The sequence below is a fragment of the Lissotriton helveticus genome, chromosome 5_1, assembly GCF_964261635.1.
Source record: "Lissotriton helveticus chromosome 5_1, aLisHel1.1, whole genome shotgun sequence".
Classification (NCBI taxonomy): domain Eukaryota; kingdom Metazoa; phylum Chordata; class Amphibia; order Caudata; family Salamandridae; genus Lissotriton; species Lissotriton helveticus.
Window position 1 is genome coordinate 370220237 of NC_136065.1, and position 21536 is coordinate 370241772.

General features: G+C 48.4%; 1 protein-coding gene across 11 annotated transcripts in view; it reads left to right on the forward strand.

The window, feature by feature from the left end:
* The window catches only part of UBR4 (ubiquitin protein ligase E3 component n-recognin 4), a 2329353-nt gene that overhangs the window by 1824537 nt on the left and 483280 nt on the right, over window positions 1-21536 (forward strand). For all 11 annotated transcript variants that reach the window (XM_078642504.1, XM_078642505.1, XM_078642507.1 and 8 more), the window contains 3 exons: window positions 2851-2929; window positions 15707-15937; window positions 16814-16982. In XM_078642504.1, coding sequence (XP_078498630.1) covers window positions 2851-2929; window positions 15707-15937; window positions 16814-16982 — 479 coding nt within the window. The remainder of the gene's footprint in view (window positions 1-2850; window positions 2930-15706; window positions 15938-16813; window positions 16983-21536) is intronic.

A 21536-nucleotide genomic window follows, 5' to 3' on the forward strand; every position in this document is an offset into this window, starting at 1 on the left:
TCCTCTGACGTGGGTCGCCTGGCCATGTGTTGCCGTTGTCCCTTGGGAGTGTTGCCCTCTATATTGGGGTGTCTTGGAGGTTCTTTTCCGTGTCAGTCTTAGACCTGGTCCCCATCGTTGTTCAGGTTGGGGATGGTGGTTTACTATGTATACCATGACTTTTACGCATGTTTCATGTCTCTGAGGGCACAGGGTTGGGAGGCTGTCTTTAGGCTGTCTTTATGCTGGCAGGGTGGTGGCGCAGGGCTCTGCTTGCTCTTTCTTCTTTCCCTGCCTTTAGTTTCTGCGGTGTTGCCACTACTCTTGTGGTGTTGTTAGTCACCTTTTCGTTCCAATTTTTCTGCTCTTCGCACACTGTTCCCATGCTCCCACAGTTCATCTGGTGGTTCCGCATCGTGATGCGGAAATGTTCTCCGAAGAAAACTGACGTAGGCGCGCTGGAGCGGGTCTTATGTGACCTCGCTGACATCACGTATGCTTTCGACGCCTGGGCGGAGTCGTGTGATATCGCCCCGCCCCCCATGCGTGCAGGGTTGCTGTGGCAAAAAAGTTTCCGGATCCAGTCTCATGCCTTAGGATAATTCTACGTGAAGGAATCTGCGGCTAGAATCGTCTCTACCAGATACATCGTTACCGAAGGTAAGTAACTCGTACGCCGTTCTGTCTTGACAGTTTGCTTCAAGATGTGATGGGTTCGGCTGCCCTCTTCACTGTATGTGTTTCCGGCGGAGGCCTTTGTCTTCGTTTCTACCTCTTCTCCTTGGAGTCTTGGGGTGGTTCTCTTCCCCGGTACTCCTCTGCGCTTCCTGTACCTCTGAGGCTTCTGGCGGGGGTCTCTAGTACCTTGACTGGGCTTGGGGTGCACTAGCCCCTTTTTACCTTGTCCATGCTTCCTCCTGCTTGGTGGGGGCTGGGCTACCTCTTGTCTTCATAACCCATCCCCTGTGGAGTCGGTGTCCCTCGTTCCTCCAAGATGGCGAGGTCTCTTCTGCTTGGAGGGAGGGGGGGTGGACTGGGCTATTCTCCCTGCCCCTGCGACTCATCCCCTATTGGGGCCCTGTGTTGCTCAGGCTGGGGAAGTCCTCTCGCAGACCCTCCTTCCCCTTTGGTATGGCTAGGGTATCTATTCTACGTAAAGGAATCTACGGCTAGTAGTCTCTATCAGATGTACGAGTTACTTACCTTCGGTAACGATGTATCTGGTAGAGGTGATTCTAGCCGCAGATTCCTTCACAACCCGCCCTTCCTCCCCGTTCTGCGAGGATCCTTCCTTGTTCTTCTGCACCCGCCTGCCTCCGAGTGGTTGTCTCCTGCGAGTGCCTTTTCTTACTCCCTCCCTAGGGGGATGCTCGTCTTGTTGTTTGCTCCATTTCTTCCTTTCTGGTGATTGGTTGATGGTTTCATGAGTACTTCTGCGCCTCTGCACCCTGGTCTCCAGTGTGGGCTTTGCTTGTGCCCTTCTTCCTTTCATTGCTTGCACTTCTGGCTCCTTTGCAGTCCTTAGGGTTGAGTCCCTTGGCCGGGTCTCTACCCTTAGCTCTTTTGAGAGATGTCTCTTCTTGCTGGTGTCTGGAGCTGAATGGTCGTTGCTCTTCTGTTCTGACCTTGGTGCCCTTCTCTGTTCCGGGCAGTGACTGCAGACTTCTTAGTCTGCTGTGCAATTTTTCACATGCTTTCTGCCCCCGGGGAGGCTGTCATATTTGTTGCAGGCTTGCTTTCCAGTAGCTGTGCTCTGTTCTTTCATCCATGACTTTTGGTGCCATAGTACCTGGCACTACTCTGGATGGTGCCGTTCCTCACCATTTGTTTCTTTCCTTTCTGTTTAGCTGGTTTTTTCGTACACTGTTCCAGTATTCTCACAGTTTTGTTTGTGATGGCTCCGCATTGAGGCGTGGAAAAGTTCTCCGAAGAAAACTGACGTAGGCGCGCTGGGGTGGGACTTATGTATCCTCGCTGACGTCACGAACGCGGACGACGTCAGGGCGGAGTCACATGATGCTGTCCTCCCGGCGCGCATGGATGCTATGGCAAAAAGTTTTCCGGATCCAGTCTCACGCCTGGGGATAATTCTACGTTATGGAATCTGTGTCTGGAATCGTCTCTACCAGATACATTGTTACCGAAGGTAAGTAACTCATACAACAGAACTTTATAGGGTATGCATGCAACATGAAAGGAAAAGATGTCCAAAATAGAAACCTGTAAGTGGGGACCCTCTTTTGCATTAGGATATGATATCCTTTAGCAAGGAAAGCCTGAAAAGATCCTCATGAAGGAATAAAGGCCCAATGAACCAGAGCCAAATCTTCTACCAATGCATCAGTTAGAAGAGCTCCTGTGGCTGAAATCTCTAGGCTAGCTACATGGGTGTCCCTTCATACTTTTGTGAAGCACTACTTCCTAGATGGCAGAACTGTCACAGGATTGCCGTTTTGTCCTCCAAGACTCTTCTTTTAACCATCCCTTCGTGTCCCACCTCCATGAGGGCTACTGATTTTCAGTTTGGTAAGAAAGTCAGGAATCTGCAGATAAAGGTATTCATAGAAAAGAAAGTTACTTGCCTTCGGTATGCTTTCTTGTCTACCTAACCCTCCTTCCCCATCTTGAGAAACATGAGAAGTTTTTGGTTCCAGTCTAGTGCCTGGTACAGTCTAAAAATGAGCAATCTGCAGGTAGATAGTGTATCCACCAGAAAGTGTCTCAACAGAGGTAAGTAACTTTTTGCTATGTCTGTTTCAAGGGCTTAGTTTTAATTCTCAAGACTGATGAAGTGCTAGGCCGTTACACTTTAATGCATGATTGGTCTGGTCATGATGCAGAAACTGCCACTCACAGCTTTTTATATTTCAGATGGAGCACCTGAAAGCCTGTGCAGAGATTGCCTCCCAGCGCACTATCAACTGGCAGAAGTTCTGCATCAAAGATGATAGTGAGTTTGTTCTCTCAGCTATTTGTGTGTGTACCCTTCTCCAATGAACTTTCCAGTGTTGTCTTTTTACTCCTTTGTACTCTGGCTCTTCTTTCTTTCATCCCCATTCAAAGATTTTGAATACTCTCTAGATGAGTCACCATTTCTTACTGCATTTTGTAAATGTTTTATTTGCTTCACTATTCAACTGATCTCCCTCTATGTTCATCTTAAAGACTTTCCCAAAACAACAAATATATTAGATATTTTCAGAAGAGAACAATTACCTATTGGTAAGTGAAATGTGTCCGTTCTTAAAATGCCATAGGTTGATTTGAGTCCCATCTATCTCATTAATATTCTTGAGATAGGTCACAAATTGCGACTCACTGTAATTGGGCAAAATTACAGGCATTGTGGACTGTAAGGTTTAGCAGACCTCTGTCTGTGATAGGTTTTAAATAAAGATTTTTTTTAAAACAACTTTCCTGAAAAGAAGCAGGCTTGCTTTTGAAAAATCTTTTTGTTGGGGGGTTGGGGGGTGGGGGGAGGGGTGGAATTTCAGTGAGAGTTAACAGTGGTCTATTGAAAGCTACTACACTTCCCTGAAAATTGTACAAAAATGTATAAAGGGGTCCAAAGGAGACCCATTCTTCTTTGCGAATCAATTACCACCTCAACTTGGGAGTTGGTATCTTTTTCATGATTGCGACTGAAATTACCATTGTAAACCATTAATCCGATAGAGACTTCTACCTGCAGATTCCTTAGCTTTGAATTTCCCAGGTGTCAGACTGGATCCAGAAACATTTGCGTAAGCATTACCCCTGTGCGCCATTGGGTGGCTTAGTTTGACTCCGCGTGGCCACGTCGGCGCCGGATGTGATATCGACGTCACCTATATAGGTGCGTGTTTAATTTGTGCCGGTGCTCAGCACTGGCCCGTATTTCACCAGGCCGGGTCTATAGGATTTTTCTCCTCCTGCTCCGGCAGATGGTCCGGTAAGTATTCAAAATCATGCTCTTCTGTAAGTTCTGTTGCTTCCTGGTATTTCAAATGAACTCTGCCTTTGAAACAGGCTCGCCCAACTGAATATTTCAGCGGCTGGAGCTGTGAAGCGACTCAGTCTGTTCAGATGAATAAAACGTGGGATTTGAGCAGCGAGCGGAGAAGCAAGGCAGCAACCCGGGAACTTGAAAGTTTCCCGCGAGAGCACGAGGAAGAGACCGGATTTTCAGCCCGAGCACGCGCCATGACGGCGTTTGATAAGTGAAACGTGTCCGAGCCGGTCCGAGCAGCGCAAACACCAGCCCGCCAAGAAGAAATGCGCCAGAGCAGATGTGAACACGAAGAGAGAGGAAGGAGTGGGGGCAAGGATGGTTCAAACCGTCACAAACTAAATGGAGATGGGAAGTGACACTATAAAGGGAGCGAGAAATAAAGAGCGTGGAAGAGAAGAGAGATGAGATAAAAGCGTGAGAGTGGGGAGGAGGAGCAGGGAGCTCTCTTGAGATAGAGAGGGGGCAATGGAGAGTAGAGGAGAAATGGGAAGACGGAGAGGGAGAAATAATGGAATAAGGGGGAGACCGCGGGGGAGAGAGAGAGAAAAAAAGAGAGAGAGATGGCTGGCTGGTGAAAAAAAGGAGGAGAGACTGTGAGTGAGAGGTAGGTCGAGCTCTTAAAAGGCACGAGTGTATAGACGTTAGTCAAACATCTGTCCAGAGAAGAGCACTTCCCAACCAGCCTCCATTCGCATCACTTCCCCGCACACTCATGTATCATGTATATAAGCTAAGCTACAATCTGTCTCCTAGAACAGTAGTGCAAACGTCATGCGTGAATGACCCTGCCAGTCTCCTAGGACACATATGCACATCATTTGGTACTGCTGCTGTCTGTCTCTCGTGACATCTACGTACACTTTTTGGGGCTCTAATAGCTGCTACCTGTCTCCTTTGATATTAGACTACATTCCATCATTTCCATGAGGTCCATGACGCATAATTATCCTTTCATTAGCACGTAACATTCTCAACTCTGCCACATAATTTGGCCCTCTCCTGCCGCGTATTTCCAGTGGCCCTGACTAGACTAATCGAACCGTTCGAGTTGATGCACTTTCCTGCTTTCAGCATGACAACATCCGACCTTAGCAGGAACTGCCGGAAAAACTTGCTCACATGGATTCTCAGACAAGACTTTCACTGTAAACGGGTGCACAGGAGAGCACCATTCACAGGAGAAAATGCATCGGGTAAAAGTGCACAACATGGTAGTTAAAAACGTTATGTGATGTCCTGAAGCCCTATTTAGCAATGGATGATAACATAACATTAGTTAAAACTGCTGAGTTTCCAAAATGAAATCCTTGCTTTGGCGATTTGTTGGTCATCTGGCATGAACGTGCCACAGGATGGTCAGACCCCGGTCATAGCTTTCCACCTATAACTAGAGGCGCTAACAGATTTATTTATTTATTTATTCAGAGTTTTATATAGCGCGAACAAGATCTTTACAGATATCGGAGCGCTTCACAGAAACAAGGGTGAGGATAGCAGGAGGGTGACGCAACATAATATTGGGTGCAGTATAAAGTTCAATATCATGATCGGATAGCAGTCATGTGCTGAGAAAATATCAATGAGAAAATATCAATAAACAATCAGGTAAACGATAATATAAGACGATACAGAGTCTTTGATCCAACTACAATAGAAATCAGGAGAGCTTAGGCTAAAGGGATGGCTTATGACAATATCTAAAAGTTACAGAGAACAAGGGGTAGGGACATCGAGTTTCAGCAAGCTAACGTGAATAGTCTAATAATAGGTAGCTAGTGAGTAGCATAATAGGATCGACTAATCATAATAGAATTATGACAAACAAGAAGAATAAGAGGATCGCAATCAGGAAGAATATGGTATTATTTGACATTAGACAATCAGGTAGCCAGTGATACCATAGCGGTGCGGAGTCTCTGATCAACAACAATAAAGTTCAGGTGAACTTAGCCATAAGGATGGCTTTCACCTCTTTCTTGAAGAAGGCCGTGGAGGAGATAAGCCTGGTTTCAGGAGGGAGTGCGTTCCAGATTCTCGGTGCCATTCCTGAGAAGGAGCGTTTGTAAGTTTTTTCCTACCGGAATCTGCGGGGTTTCAGGAGTAGATTTTTTGTACTTCTGTTGGATCTCGAACCTCCTGATATAGTCACCTTTTGTGTGAGGTAGTTGGGTGCCTTGTGGTGTACGGCCAAGTGCGTCATAACAGCAATTTTCAGCTGTATTCTGGCTTCAAAGGGCAGCCATTTCAGGGATTTCAGGTCAGGGGATATATGAGAGTGTTTTCTTGAGCCAGTAATGAGTCTCGCGGCAGCGTTCAAGGAGGCTCTTAGGGGTGCAGTTGTTGCTAGAGGGAGTCCACTGAGTGTCACAATTCCATAGTCTATGCGGGGGATGACGAGGGCTTGTACAGCATTTTGGAAGTCTTTGGCTGGGAGGAAGGGTTTAAGTTTCCTCAATGTGTTGATTTGGAAATTAGCTCCTTTCGTTGCTTTGCTAATGTGCTGTTGCATGTTGAGCTTTGCGTCAATTGTGATACCTAAGGATTTCGCAGAATCCACGATGGTGGGCCGGACATTGAATGCTGTTAGGTGATTGAGCCAGATTTGGGTGGTGGTAATTTTCGCAGGGGGTGATATCAGTAGGAACTCAGTTGTCAGAGCATTTAGTTTGAGGTGATTGTCGGCCAACCACGATTGGGTCTTTATAAGAGTGTAGTTCAGGAGTTTGATATCTTCCGGGGATTGTACCTTTAGGTATAGTTGTGTCATCAGCATACATATGGAAGTGTACATTGGATGCTTGGAGCAAGGTGGCAAGTGGTTCCATGATGAGGTTGAACAGTGTGGGTGAAAGGGAGGATCCTTGTGGAACGCCTAGGTCTACTGGCACAGGCGAGGACAGCACATTGTTGATCTAGAACTTCTGAGACCGGTTATGTAGGAAGGAAGTGAACCATTTGAGAACAGTCCCGGATAAGCCCATTCTAGTGTTTAGCAGCTCCAGGAGGTTCTCATGTTTGACCGTGTCAAATGCTGATGAAAGGTCGAGAAGGATGAGGAGGCATGAATCATTGCGATCAAGAATTTGGAGGGCGTCATCAATTATGTGAGTCATGGCCATTTCCGTGCTGTGTTTCGCTCGGAAGCCTGATTGATGAGGGTTGAGGAGGTCAAACTTATCAATGAGTTTTGTTAGTTGGAGTTGTACACATTTTTCCAGCAGTTTGGCCAAGGTGGGGATGTTTGTGATGGGACGGTAATTGTTTAGGTCAGACGGGTCAGCTGTAGGTTTCTTGAGTATGGGCGTGACTTGCCCCACCTTGAGAGAGTCAGGGATGAGACCTTGTTGAAGGGAACTGTTAATGATTTTGGTCCAGAGTGGAAGGAGCATGGGGGTGAAGTCTTTTAAAGCATTAGCAGGTAGGGGGTCTGTGAGGTGATTAGAGGGCTTCAAGGTGCCGAGCAGTCTGTGTATTGCTTCTTCAGAGTAGGTGTCGAAGGACGTCCATGATGCGCTATTCTTAGGCTGAGTGTTAGACATTCTGATGTGGCCAGGGTTTTGGCTTACATCATTGAGGAGATCAATTCTTATGTTGTCGGTCTTTAGCTTGAAGAAAGCAGAAAAGTCTTCACTGTGTGGGATATCGCTTGTTGTGTTGTTTGATTGTAAGGGTTGCGGCTTTGTTTGACTTTTGACTAGTTCGAACAATTTTCTTGATCGGTTTTTCGCTTGGTCAAGCTGGAGGCTAAAGAAGTCAGATTTTGCACGCTTGATTTTCCTAAAGTAGGCATTTCTCTTGTTCTTAAGCGTTTTGCGATGTAGTGATGAGGGGTCAGCTCTCCAAGTGCGCTCTGCCGATCGCATAGCATGCCTGTCTTCATTAAGTCTGCCGTCATACCAAGGGTTCGAGCTCTTGGTGGAGACTCTCTTTAGTTGCAGTGGGGCGGCTTCGTTGATTGAGTTCATAGAGTCGAGGTAGAGGTCGGTCAGTGATTGAACATCAGAGACGTCAGCAGGGGGAAGGAGGAGCCTGTAGGTGTGGGGAGGTAGGGAGTTGGGGTTTAGATTCTTCATGTCCCTTTTCCAGATCTTGGATTTGGTGGGTTGAGCCGGGGAAGGTTTGACTTTTTCATTGATAAAGAAGGTGATGATGTAGTGATCTGACCAATCACAAGGTTGGATTGCCCCCAGTTGGGTAGAGTCCTCTTTGGCGATGATGAGATCGAGTATCGAACCTTTATCATGTGTTGGGCTGTTGCATATTTGGGTGAGGTCAAGCGCATTAAGGAAAGTTTTGAGACTATTCACCACTGCATCTTTCTGATCGTTCCAGTGGAGATTAAAGTCACCCAGGTAGATTTGAGTGATCTGCCGACCAGCGTTGGAAGTAATAGTGTCCATGAGTTGTTGGGTGAAGATGAGGTTGTCCCCAGGCGGGTGATAGATGAGATGTAGAGCACATACTGGTTTGCCCTCGCTGGAGATATCGAGGCAGAAGAGTTCACAGGAAGTGAGGGAGGGGGAGGTGACTTTGGTAATGGAGAGATTGCTCCTAAAAATGCATGCGATTCCCCCGCCCGTCTTGCCGGTCCTGTCGAGTCTGATGATATGGTAATTGGGGGGAACTAGTATGTCCATAATAGGCGTGGAGGCTTCAGTTAGCCACGTTTCAGTCAAAATGGTTAGGTCAAGATCCATTGATGTGACGAGATCTGCAATGTCGGAGGAGTGTCTCTGGGCCGATCTGCAGTTGAGAAGGATGCATTTGAGTCTGGGGGTGAGAAGGGAGGTCGAGTGTTCTAGAGATAGGGGGACTTTTCTGAGGTTGTGTGGGACAGAAACTCTGTTGCTTAGAGTTGGGTGCCTAAGGGGATTTGTGAGAATTGTGGGTATGGGGAGGTGTGTGGGAGTTATGTGTTTTACCGGACCTGGGCTAAAAGAGCGGAGGAGGGTGCATAAGTCGTGGTCCGACAGGGAGTTAAGGGCACGCCGGGGGCGGTGGGTGTTGTTGCGGGCGGGGATAGTGGGCCAGTGCGGAGAGAGTTGAGTGCGAGGGACTGTGGGGAGAGTGTGTCGTTTGTTGGATACGGTGGTGGTCGTTGTGGGTCGATGTTGTCTGGAGGGTGTGTAAAGAAGTTCTTTGATGGTGCGGAGCTCGTCTTTGAGTTGTAGGAGGGTGGATAAAATCAGGTCCAGAGGTGGATTGAGGTTAGTGTTTGTGATGTGGGCCTTGGGCGAGAGATATCAGATATCCTGAGGTATGCTGGTTGCTGATGTTTATATATGGTAATCTCTGCTGATGCTTTACCATGATTACTGGGAGTTCAATGAGTGGGAATGTCTAGCAATAAAATATATATCCCTTTATAGACGACAAAAGGTGGTGCTCCTGAGGTTGGCTATGTTCGGTAGAGGCACTATAAAATGTGCATGGCGATGCAGCTCCTTGGTTAAAGCCTTGCACACCGTGTTTGGCACACGTTGGTTCCTAGAGATTCGATGCATTATTCTGTAGTTCCTTTTATGCAATGTATAGTCGGTCTATATGAGTGAAATGTTAGGCCGGTTCAAATTTAGAACAAGTAATTAGAAAAATTATTTTTTAGGTTTAAATCTTTTTTTATTGAAGCTTGTGCTCAAAACAAGAATGCGTCATGACGGGCTACGCAGAGCCCAAGAGCATACATTGATAGTTCCATTAACGAAAATAAGCAAACAATGAATATCTGGAATGATCCCACCCAAAGAAAAGGGAGAAACAGGAGAGAAAAAGGAAATCCGAAAAAGGATCTCCCACCTCTACTGCTGTCAGGCTCTGATTGGCTATTATGGACATGTCATGAGGCGGTATTTCTATGTGACTTTTGTGACAATGATGTACACGCAGTGAGGGTAATCTGTAAACTGCATAGACAGGAGCATATCTTGCCTGCCTTAATGAAGCAAGGCAGCCTACCTTGAAACTGAGGGTGTTCTTTAAAACGGCTTGCATTATTTACAAATCCTAGACTGTCACTCCTTGACCCAGTACACCTCATACTCGTATCCATTCCCCTGACCGCATTTCTTTCCTTCCTTTTTTCTCTCCCTCAGCACCTCCAGCCATTCCTCCCATTTCCCCTCTTGCTTCTTGCTTCCTTACACCCTCATTCCGTTCTTGTTTCCTTACACCCTCATTCATTCCCCATCCTTCATCCCTTGGTGCATTTAATCCATTTTCCTCCATTCTTTCCTTGCTTTATTTTTTCCTCTTCCTTCCTTCACCTCTTCTTTAATTTCTTCCCTTCTTATCAACCCTTCCTTATGCTTATCTTGCTCCTTTCCCTTCTTTCTATTCATCCATCACGCACCATTCACTTCCTTTCTCTCCATTCCTTTATTTCTTCCTTTCACATTCTTATTTCATCCTTCTTTCATCCATTACTCATATATTTCCCCTCGCCGGTACTCCCCTTTCTGCCTGCATTTGTTGCTGCCTTCTTTAATGTATTCCTTCCTTCACCCCTTCCTTTCTTTTAAACAGCACAGTACATGCACATTCTCTTTAGTTTGCAAAGCTGCCTCATGTCCTCTAATGACCTTTCCTAAAGCTGCACTTTGAGAATTGCACACATTCTCTAATTTGAGTTCACTTTTAAGTTGTTTTCATAGGCCATATGTTACATTATGTTATGATATATTGATGTGTGTATCACACTAATCACCCGAGAGAGTATTCAGGCACTTGGGCAGCTGTGTAGGTGTGAGGTCCCGGAGGTGCTTATGTGAAGAGCCAGGTCTTCAGCGTCTTGCACAACTCAAGATGTGAGAAGGTTACTCTGATGTTTTGAGGCTTGTGGATGTGGGTGGAACCAAGAAAGGAAGTGGGTGGAGCCTATGGAGAAAGTGGGTGGTGCCTCAAAAGTGGGTGTGGCCTCCTTAAAAAAAATTAGCACCTGCACTTAATATTTTACAAATTAAGCACTGGGTGCCACCCAGGCAAACGGACGTCAGTTCTTTTCGTGCCAGTTAGTTTTGATCCAGAGAAGATTGACCCCTGGCCTCCTGCATTCTGTTAGCAAATCACGCCAGATGTTGTCTGCTTTCTCTGCAGTGCAACCTGATGTTCCAGTGGGCTCTGAATCAGCGAAATCTCTCTAATAGGGTCCAGGTCTCTGAGGGAACTGCAAAAGACTTGCAGTGGTGGCTACCAAACTACGATTGGGTCGGAGGTAGTCCCCTCTACCTTCCCCAACTGGCTGTCACAGTTGGTACAGATGTATACCTTCTGGGATCGGGTGGCCATCTGGGAGAGGTTAAGATGAGAGGACTCTGGTCTCCGGTGGAGTCAGGGCTCCATATCAATTTGTTGGAGCTTTGGGCCATCTGACTAGCATTGGAGGCATTTATTTCCTCTGTTGAGGGAAAGTTGGTACAAGTGTTCACGGACAACATGCCTGCATGTGGTGCTGCTACAAGCAGGGCGGTGTGGGGTCGTGGACCCTTTGTAAGGAGGCCCTGCATCTCTCGACATGGGTGGAACAGCAGGGCATAACTGGTGATTCAACACCTGGCAGGTTCTCTGAACAGCAGGGAGGGTGAACTCAGCCGTCGATACCTAGCGGATCATGAATGTAGTCTCCACTCTGAGGTGGCACAAGGTCTTTCAACAGTGGAGAAAGCCTCGGTTAGATCTGTTCGCCTCTAAAGAAAACATGCAATGTCAGCGATATGGCACGCTGGAGTTTCCAAGGCGGCTAGCGCTCGGTGACGCTTTTAATCACAAGTGGACCTCAGGCCTTCTGTACGCCTATCCGCCCATACCACTTCTGCCCAAAATCTCAAGAAGATAAAGAACTACCGGCTCCAAGTCATTCTTGTTGCTCCGGACTGGGCACGGAGAGTCTGGTTTCCCAGAAGCTTCTTCAAATGATCATCGATTCTCCTATAAGGCTGCCCCTTCAGGAGGATCTTTTCTCGCAGCAGAAGAGGATCATCCGCTCGAACCTGTTGGCTTTCTGCCTACTTGAAGGAGATTGAGCAGCGACAGTTGATAGCTTTCGACCTTCCCCCCCCCCCCCCCCCCCCCCGAAGTCTGTAAGGTAATCTTGGTGGCAAGACGGCCCTCCACCAAGGTGATATACACCTGCCGTTGGCAAACATTTGTAAAATATTGTATGAAAAGTCTGTTGACCCTCTTTCTTCCTCTCTTTCTGATATTCTTCTTTTAATTCTTACCCTTGCCCAGCAGGGCTCTGCTCTAGGCACTTTCAAGAGCTATCTTTCTGCTCTGTCCGCGTTACTGCAGCTGCCCAACCAACCCTCATTATTTAAGTCCCCTATAGTAAATAGGTTCCTGAAATGGTTTGTACATATGTTTCTTCCTACGCTCTTCATTATGGTCCAATGAGATCACAACATAGTTCTCACATTTCTCATGTGCACTACCTTTGAGCTGCTTCATAATTGTCCCGTCGGGTTGCATACCATCAAGCCTAGTGGCTATTTCATCTGCCAGGAGGGTGAGTGAGCTACAGGGTTGATCTTTCAAAGCTCCCTATCTCATGATGTTCCCGGATAAAGTGGTGATTCACACTGAGTCTCATTCCTTTCTAAAGTGGTGACCTCAGTCCATCTGGGTCAGTCGGTCTCCCTGCCCACCTTTTTTGCTCCTCCTCATTCCTCTATGGAAGAGGAGCGTCTCCATCGTCTGGACCCAAAAAGAGTGTTATTGTTCTACCTTGACCGCACAAAAGAGTTTTGGGTGGATAACCAACTCTTTGTGGGTTATGTAAGAGAAAACAAAAGGGCGGGCAATGTAGAAAATAACCATTTCACGCTGGTTCGTTAACTTTATGAAGATCAGCTACACCCTGGGAAGGAAGCAGCCTCCCGAGAGCTAACGGGCCCATTCTGCCAGGGGAAAGGCTGCGTCCACGGCGCTAGCTTGTGGAGTTCCTGTTCTGGATATTTGCCATGCTGCAATGTGGACTACACTGCACACGTTTGCTAAACACTACTGCCTGGACTATCCTGAGGGCAAGGACAGGCATTTCACCCTTTCTGGTCCTTTAGGACTTTCTAGTCTAATAATCTGCCAGTAGCCTACTGCCAGAAAGTATGGCATGGGTATCTATTCAAATGTAAGGAATCTTCAACTAAAAGTCTCTAGCAGATGAACAAGTTCCATACATTCAGTAACGCACTATCTGGTAGCAACACAATCTAGCTGTAGATTCCTTACATACTCACTACTCTGAGACCTAAATAGTGTCCCTCAGATTGCCTTGATGCTGGGCCCATTGAGACTTCAAATTCCATTGCAGAACCACCAAATGTGCCACCTGGCGTAGCCGACTAGGAGGATGGAAGAGGCTAAGAAGCCTCATTGTGATCCAGGAATTAGCGTGAAATATTGGCATTTCCCAGATATCCTGGACTAGTTGAGGCAGAGGGAAGGCCCTGAACTCCACTGTGTCCAAGATTACTCAAATGAATGGAAGCCTCTGTGAAGGAGTCAGCTGGGACTTTGGCTCAATGATAGTGAATCCCAACAATGTCAAGAGGTTCTCAGTCAGAGGTTGTCCATGACTGACTGCGGTGAACCCGCCTTAAACATCCAGTTGTCGAGGTATGGAATATTGGTATCCGGGACCTCTGAATATGGGCAACAACCATCATCACTACTTTAGTGAACACCTAAGGGGCACTGGTGAAGCTGAAGTGGAGCACAGCAAACAGTAAATGCTTGTGCGCTACCTTGAACCGCACATGGCGTCTGTGGACAGGTATATGAAAATACGTGTCTAGCTGGTACAAGAACAACAACCAAAGGTTGTGACCGCATTCCATTTGGGTCAATCCATCAAGATGCATACCTTCTTTGCTCCTCGCATCCCTCTAAAGAGCAGGAGCTTCTCCACTCACTGGACCCAAAAAGAGTGTTGTCATTCTACTTTGACTGAATAAAAGAGTTCCGGTTGGACGGCCAACTCTTTGTGGGGTTCGTAGAAGCTAAGAAAAGATGGGCAGTGCATGAAAGGACCATCTCTCGCTGGGTCGTTCTTTGCATCAAGATCTGCTATAACCTGGCAAAGAAGCAGTGGGAAGGCCGCTACTACGGCCATGGCTCATGCTGTCTCAGTCCGGGCCATCTGTCGGGCAGCAACGTCGGCAACTTTGCACACGTTTGGCATGCACTATTGCTTGGACAGTGAGTTCCGCAGAGAAGGGCATTTTGCCCGTTCGGTCCTGCAGGGCTTCCTAGTTTGAGGTATTGGTACGAAATCCACCACCGGGAGGGTATGGCTTGTGTATCTAATTCAAAGGCAGCTAGAAGTCACTATCAGATGAGCAAGTTACTAGAGCCTATCTAGCTGCAGATTCCTTACAGCCCCACTCAAGCCTCCTCACTTTGCGGACTAATGTTGTAGAGCTAGGTGTACTCCCCTTTCCGGGGGCTTAGTTTTGCACACTACTACGTCAGTTACTTTGTGGCTCTGCGCTTCTGGCATAGAAAAAACAAAAAGTATTGACGTCCACGCACCTGGGTGGCACCTATATAGGTACCACAACGTTCTAACCGACTACCGATGACACGTGGATCCGAATGGAGCCCCCCGACGGCACGCACAAAGGGTATTGCTCAAAAGAAGTTTCCAGATCCAGCCTGACGCCTGGGAAATTCAAAGGTAAGGAATTTGAGCTATAGTCTTTACCAGATAATGCATTACCGAAGGTAAGCAACTTGTTCCTTAGAATGATCTAGTTTCATGTACAGTAAAGGTGCCATTTCATAATCCTATAGCCTTGAGCAGTAACCAACTCCTTCCCTCTCACCTGTTCATTTCTGTGTCCATTCTGCATTCTTTCTGGGGTTATCTCTTTGCTTCATTATTTAGTTTCTGTAGCATCATGCTCCTATCCCTGTGCCTTAGGAGCTGGTATTGGCTCCTCAGTTTAATTAACATTTTTGTAACTCATGTAAACTCCAAGTCCTCCCGGAACCCCAACAATGCCTGAGTGGAGGTTTGCTGCAGTCTTCATCCCATTACTGCTTTTTTCACCTCTGCCAACTCCCCCTGAATGTTTGCATAACTGTATTCATACTCTTGTGTTTCACATCATTAGCATTTTGGAGTATCTCCTAATCCTATTGACCTCTTCTGACTTTACTAGTTCTTTCTCTTTACTTCATCTGTTTGTGCTCTCTGTATTTGTTAATGATGTTCTTCTAGGAAATCTGAAAAACAAGAGGCCCTTAAAACATGCAGTTTTGAACCTCCAGTGTGTAAAGTGAGCAATTTATGGTTTTGCACTATTTTTTGTTTGTTTTACAAAGTAGTATATTGTCGATGCCTTGTTTTATTAGAAACTGGCATGAACTTTGCAGCCGCTCTTTTAACATGTGCTTCTCTTCCCACATCAGGCAGGATTTAATTTGACTATAGCACAGTTGTTTCCTTTTGAAAGGTTTTTTCTTTTTTTTTAGTCAATCTTACTTTTATTTGCCTTTGTATTTCATAGGGTTGTTTTTCATATACGTTTTCCTGATTTTAAATCTAATTCATGACGAAGGATGCATCCTGCTGTTGGGAGGCCGGATGCTGAATGGGTGCAGTTTCTAAGTGTGGAGTGACCAGAGAAGATGTTTGCTATATCTTCTGGTTGATATTTGGATGCTCGAAGGTGTCAGATTTGCCCTGTTGAGGACAGAGAGACACAGCATTCTGACTGATTTCTGTATTTTCCTCTGCAGCTGTGCTGTATTTCCTACTGCAAGTCAGCTTTCTTGTGGACGAGGGAGTGTCACCTGTGCTGCTTCAGCTTCTCTCATGTGCCTTGTGTGGAAGCAGAGTCCTGTCAGCAGTAGCAGCGTCTAGTGCACCCTCTTCAGCCCCTACCGGATCTGGTACAGGACAGCCTTCCACCCAGAGCAAATCCTCCATCAAGAAAAGCAAGAAGGAAGAGAAGGAGAAAGAAAAAGACGGTGTGTGACACAGAAAAAAGCTTTTTTTGCCAGAGTATATTTAAATGGACCATCCACCTGGTGGTCTGCCTTTTAGTTATAACTGCTGAATCCAACGGAAATGTACAAGGCTGTTTGCTGCTGATATTGGTGTTCATCTTGCACTGCACTTAACTGCGCTGTTCATTTTTCTCTCCTGACCTATTCTAGGAGGCATGGAGTGGTTCATATTTTCTTGACCTCTTCTCAGTGTTATTTGGTAATGGTCATTTCCTTCATTTCAATGGGTTGTGATGTGGCTTGCAGGAACTATGTTGTCTTGGCTGGGCCCCTGCAAGTTGTAACTCGTCTGTGTTGGCAGTTAGAAGATTATCTACTTATTATGCAGTGTTTAAGTGGAGATTGGATGAGAGAAAGTCCTGGTGTGCCTCTCAGAAGTTTGTTGCACTGATATGTTTTGGAGAAAAGTTGTTGGCAAGCAAAAGTCTGGTTTTGGTTTCCCCATTTGGTCTCACTGCATTATTGGTTTAAGTGAGGCTGAAGGGAATCCCATAGAAACAGCAGGTCGATAGCTAATGTTTGAAAAAAGAGTGATGGGTGTCTCTTTATAGCCCTTTCTTGGTAGTCTGGGATTTGAATACATGCAAAGCTTTCAGCAGTGTGTGGAAAACCACCTCTTCTCTATAAATGGGTTTATGTCATGAACAGGGACTGGAAGATGAGCTGGCGATTTTAGTTAAATTGCATTCCATGCAAACTCATTTTTAGGCAAGGTCTCTGGAAGCTAGTGGGCAGCTGCCCTGGCGAGCAAATGGTTTACAATGGGATTGTAATGTGTGTGAGAGTTGGAGTAAAATGTCTGTATTGCATATTCTTATGTTGTCTTACCGTCCCTAGGTGAAGCTTCAGGCAGTCAGGAGGAGCAGCTCTGCACTGCACTAGTCAACCAGCTGAACAAATTTGCTGACAAAGAAACACTGATCCAGTTCTTGCGCTGCTTCCTACTTGAATCAAATGCTTCCTCTGTGCGCTGGCAGGCTCACTGTCTGGCCCTGAATATCTACAGGTGAGGCACACAGCATGGCACTGCATATCCATAAGTGAAAATACATCCTTGCGAATTGACAGATGATGCTGCAGGGCACTGTATGTCTTGAGATCAAATTATTAATTAAATTGTAGTACTACATATTGTTTAAGCCCACTTTCCTTTTTAGTATTAGATTATCCCCCTCAGCATGTCTTCCTCTTTTAATTTCTGAGCCTTATTTGGACTGATAGAGTTCCAGAAGTTCAGTCAGGGAAAATTCAGGTAGTGCACGTTTAAAGAATATGTAAAACATAGTTGCTGGTCTCCTTAACTCCTCCAAATACTGTTGAGCCCTCCAAACCCCTCAATCCACTTTACCCAGATTGAGACTGGTATAGTAATAGTCCAGAGTGTACTGGCTGAATATTTACAGTCTGTATCCAAACCATGGACCTGTACAGTATTTGTAGGAAAGTAGGATCTGCTTTCATGGTCACCCCCACTTTTTGCTTCGATCATTATGTTTTACTGACTAGTTTGACTATGTTCCTGCTAATCAGGACCCCCGACTCTATGCTTCTTCCCTAAATTGGACAAGGTGAGTATTGAGGTACACTCCCGATTGGCTACTGGTGTACCCTTGTAAGTCCCTAAGGTAGCCAGGGCCTAGGTACACCAGGGGTCCCACATGGGCTGAAGTATGTATTATGCCACCCGTGGGAGACCACCCAAGTTGCGACTACAGGCCTGCCATTGCATCCTGTTTAAGCTGGTGCTAGCACCACATACAACAGATATAAGTTTCCTTTTACCTGAGGTTACTGTACTTAAAACCTATGTCACCCCTAAGGCAGGGCTTCCAATCCTGATGGCAGGGTGCTCAGTGATAAGGGTGAGGGTGCCCCGTGCATGAGCAGGACACCCCTACTACCCTCTGAGTCCATTCTCCCGGGTTGTAAGTCCATCAGCCATTACGATACATAGAATGGCTATGCGTCATTACGCGATGGTCATCTCCAAACTGGCAGTAACGAACCCTTTCATGTTTGGTATCAAACATTTTGGAATCAAACTCCCACACCGTAAACGGTTGGAATCATACTCCCACACTGTAAACGGTGTGGGAGGTATAATTCCATGCACTGTAAAGCTCATCCGAGAGGGCTTCAGTGCGCCCGGTACCAGTCTTCTAGACCCGGACAGCAAACTTTGGCTGCTGCCAACCAGAGACCTGATTCTGCCCTCCTGCTGCTGAGCCAGGCTCGAGCAGGGGAAGGCAGGACAATAGGTTTTGCAGTGGGAATCCTTTTCTGGATTCAAATGCTGTGCATTATTCCACCATCTAGTGGTTGGGTCCGGATTTGTCTTTAATTTTTTCTCTTGTTTTGGTTGCTGTCGACCACCATCTGGTGTCCGGTACGTCCCCTGTGTGATGTCAAATGGTATCCTGGAGGTCAACATCTTCAGATTCTTTTTTCCGCCGTTGGGTATGGAAGCAAGACGGGAAGCTCCAAAGATTTTTCTGATTTTCCCAAAAAAACTTCAAGAAAACAGAAGATAGATTGGGGAGAAACGTCATCATTCATCGATGCCGTAACCGGGAACAGGAGAGGAGCTCCGGTATCTGAAAGAAACAGGTTAGTGTTAGATTCCTTACCTTCGAATATCCCCAGGCGTCAGACTGGATCCAGAAAGCTTTGCGTAGCAGTACTCCTGCGCGTCGGTTGGCGTCGTCTGCGGCTCCGCGTCCGTCGTTGGCGCCGGGATGACGTCGTCTGAGTACTTAGTCGCCGCCCTCGCGCGCTGGCGTCAGTTCTTCTTTTTTTCCGCGCCAGCAAGCGCAGATCCGGAAAAAGCAGTACTACTTAGTCACGTTTTTACTAACTTTTTCAATCATTTTTGGATCTTTTTCGGGGTCGGAAGACTCTTGGTGCCGGTAGGGATGCCCGGGTTCAAACTCTGTGCTGACTGTAACCGCCTGATGTCGGTTACTGACCCCCACCGTCGGTGCCTGTATTGCCTTGGGGCCGACCACGACGACAAGTCGTGCCCCGACTGCCGGGCCTTGACGTCGAAGGCTAGGTGGGAGCGGTCCCGTAAGCGCCTCGAGCTCCGGCAGGCGGCCCGCGCCGTTCACCGTCGAGGAGGAAGTCGAAGGACCGCTCGCGGGCCACAGTCACCGCAGCTCGGCGAGTCCACACCATTCGTCGGGCTCCAAGTCCTCAGGTAAGAGGCACAAGAAGTCGAAGAGACGACATCGCTCTTCCGACTCCCCCCGACGCTCCCACGATGCGGCCGGGGGTTCGGGCGACACCGCCCACGAGGCTCCGGCGGAGCCGCAGGCGCCGCTGCCAGCTCCATACCTGCTGGTCCCTGGGCTGAACGCGACGCCGGAGGCGATCGATGCCTTCCTCATGGCCATGAGGTCGCTCTCTCCTCCGTCGGGTCCTGCTGTGGCGCCTTCGGGCCCCGCAGTCCCGACTGGGAGCCCAAGCGGGCCGGGTGCTTCGGCGCCGTTGGGTGCTTCGGCCCCGGCACCGTCGACGACTTCGGTCCCGACGCCACAGGGCCTCAACGGATCCGGGTCGCCGCTGGTCGACCTTCCGACCCCTCCACCGGTGCCGACCCCCAGGGGGTCACCCCTGACGCCGTCCCCGGACGCCGCTGTCCCCGGTCCCTCCATCGGTCCGGATCCGGCGTCGCTCTACGCCGCATTCGACGCAGAGAGAAGAGCAATTCTTCTATGATCCGGCCCCATCCTTTGCACCTGACTATCAGGAGATGGGAGGCTAAGAGGATTGGGAGGGGTCTGAGGACCCTCTGACACAGGAGTGCCAGTCGTATCGGGACTGGGCAGGTAGCTAGGGGAGGCCAGTGGTTTGGACACTTCGCCCGACACTGGCTTTGTCTCCCCTCCTACCATGGCTAAGGAGGAGGGGGCTGCTTACAGCGTGGTGCTGAAGAGGGCGGCCAAGGCCTTGGCTCATGAGCTCCCCGTCGCGGCAGTGAGGACTAACCTCCTCACCGAGGTCCTTAAACCGCAGACATGCTCTTCGGAGCCTCTACTGCCGTTTAATGAGGCCCTTACTGAAGTTCTGTTGGGCACTTGGTCCAGGCCCGCTACAGGTCCCCCTGTAGATCGGAACGTGGCCAGGCGCTACCGCCCGGCCCTGGGCGATCCTAGCCTCCTGTCCACCCACCCCAACCCGAGAGCCTGGTTATCCAGGCCTCTAACTCCCAGACTGCATTCTCGACTGCTCCACCTGATCGGGAATCCAAAAGGTATGAGCAGTTCGGTAAGAAGATGTTCTCCTCACTTAGTTTGGGGTTGCGATTGGTCAACACTGCTTGCCTTTTGGGCAGTTATACCCACTCTCTGTGGGACCTGGTCGCGGACGTGCTGCTAGATTGCCCGGAGGAGGCCCGGGTCAAACTCGCTCAAGCCCTTGCGGAAGGGCGAGATGCAGCACGGTACTCTATCCGATGTGGCTGGATACCACGGACTCGCTGGGCAGGGCGATTTTCACGACGGTGGCCTTTCGCCGCCACGCCTGGCTGAGGTCCACCAACTTTTCGGCTGATGTCCAGAATTCCCTCATGGACATGCCGTTTGATGGCCGTCACCTCTTTGGCGACAAGGCAGACCGTGCGCTTGAGCGTTTCAAGGACAAAGAAGGGCAAAGGGGGCCTAGGCCCTATCTTGGACCTGCGGAACGTCAACGGCTTCCTCCGGAAGGAGAAGTTCAAGATGCTGACTTTAGCTCAGGTCTTAGCTGCCCTAGACCCAGAAGACTGGATGGTAGCGTGGACTTGCAGGACGCATATTTTCACATTCCCGTCCTGCCGGCCCACCGGCGTTACCTGCGGTTCACGGTAGGCTGCGAGCACTTTCAGTTGACAGTGCTCCCCTTCGGCCTTACCATGGCCCCGCGGGTGTTCACGAAAGTGATGGCGGTGGTCGCAGCTTATCTGCGCAGATAAGGGGTGTCAGTCTTCCCCTATCTCGACGACTGGTTGTTGAAGGCGGGCTCGCCCCAGACAGTCGTCAGCCACCTCCAGAGTACGGCCGACCTCCTGCACCTGCTGGGGTTCTCCATCAATGTGCCGAAGTGACACGTGTGTCCCTCTCAGAAGCTCCTCTTCATCTGAACGGTTCTGGATTCTGCGCAGTTTCGGGTCTATCCTCCCGAACAGCGGGTTCGGGATATTCAGGCTCTGATTCTGATCTTTCAGCCTCTATCCCGAGTCTTGGTCATGTTGACGCTGCGGCTTCTGGGGCTGATGGCCTCCTGCATCCTTCTGGTGCATCACGCCAGATTGCGGATACGGGCTCTGCAGTGGGACCTGAAGTTTGTGGGCCCAGCATCAGGGCAACCTGTCCGACCACGTCCTGATCTCGGAGGGCACTGCGAGACAGTTGCAGTGGTGGCTCACGGACCACAATTGGGTCAGCGGCAGATCCCTCTCCCTACCCCAACCAGAGCACGTAGTAGTGACGGATGCGTCCCTCCTGGGCTTGGGGGAGGGGGGCCACATGGGAGAGGCGGAGATCAGAGCCCTCTGGTCTCCGGCGGAGTCCCGGCTCCATAT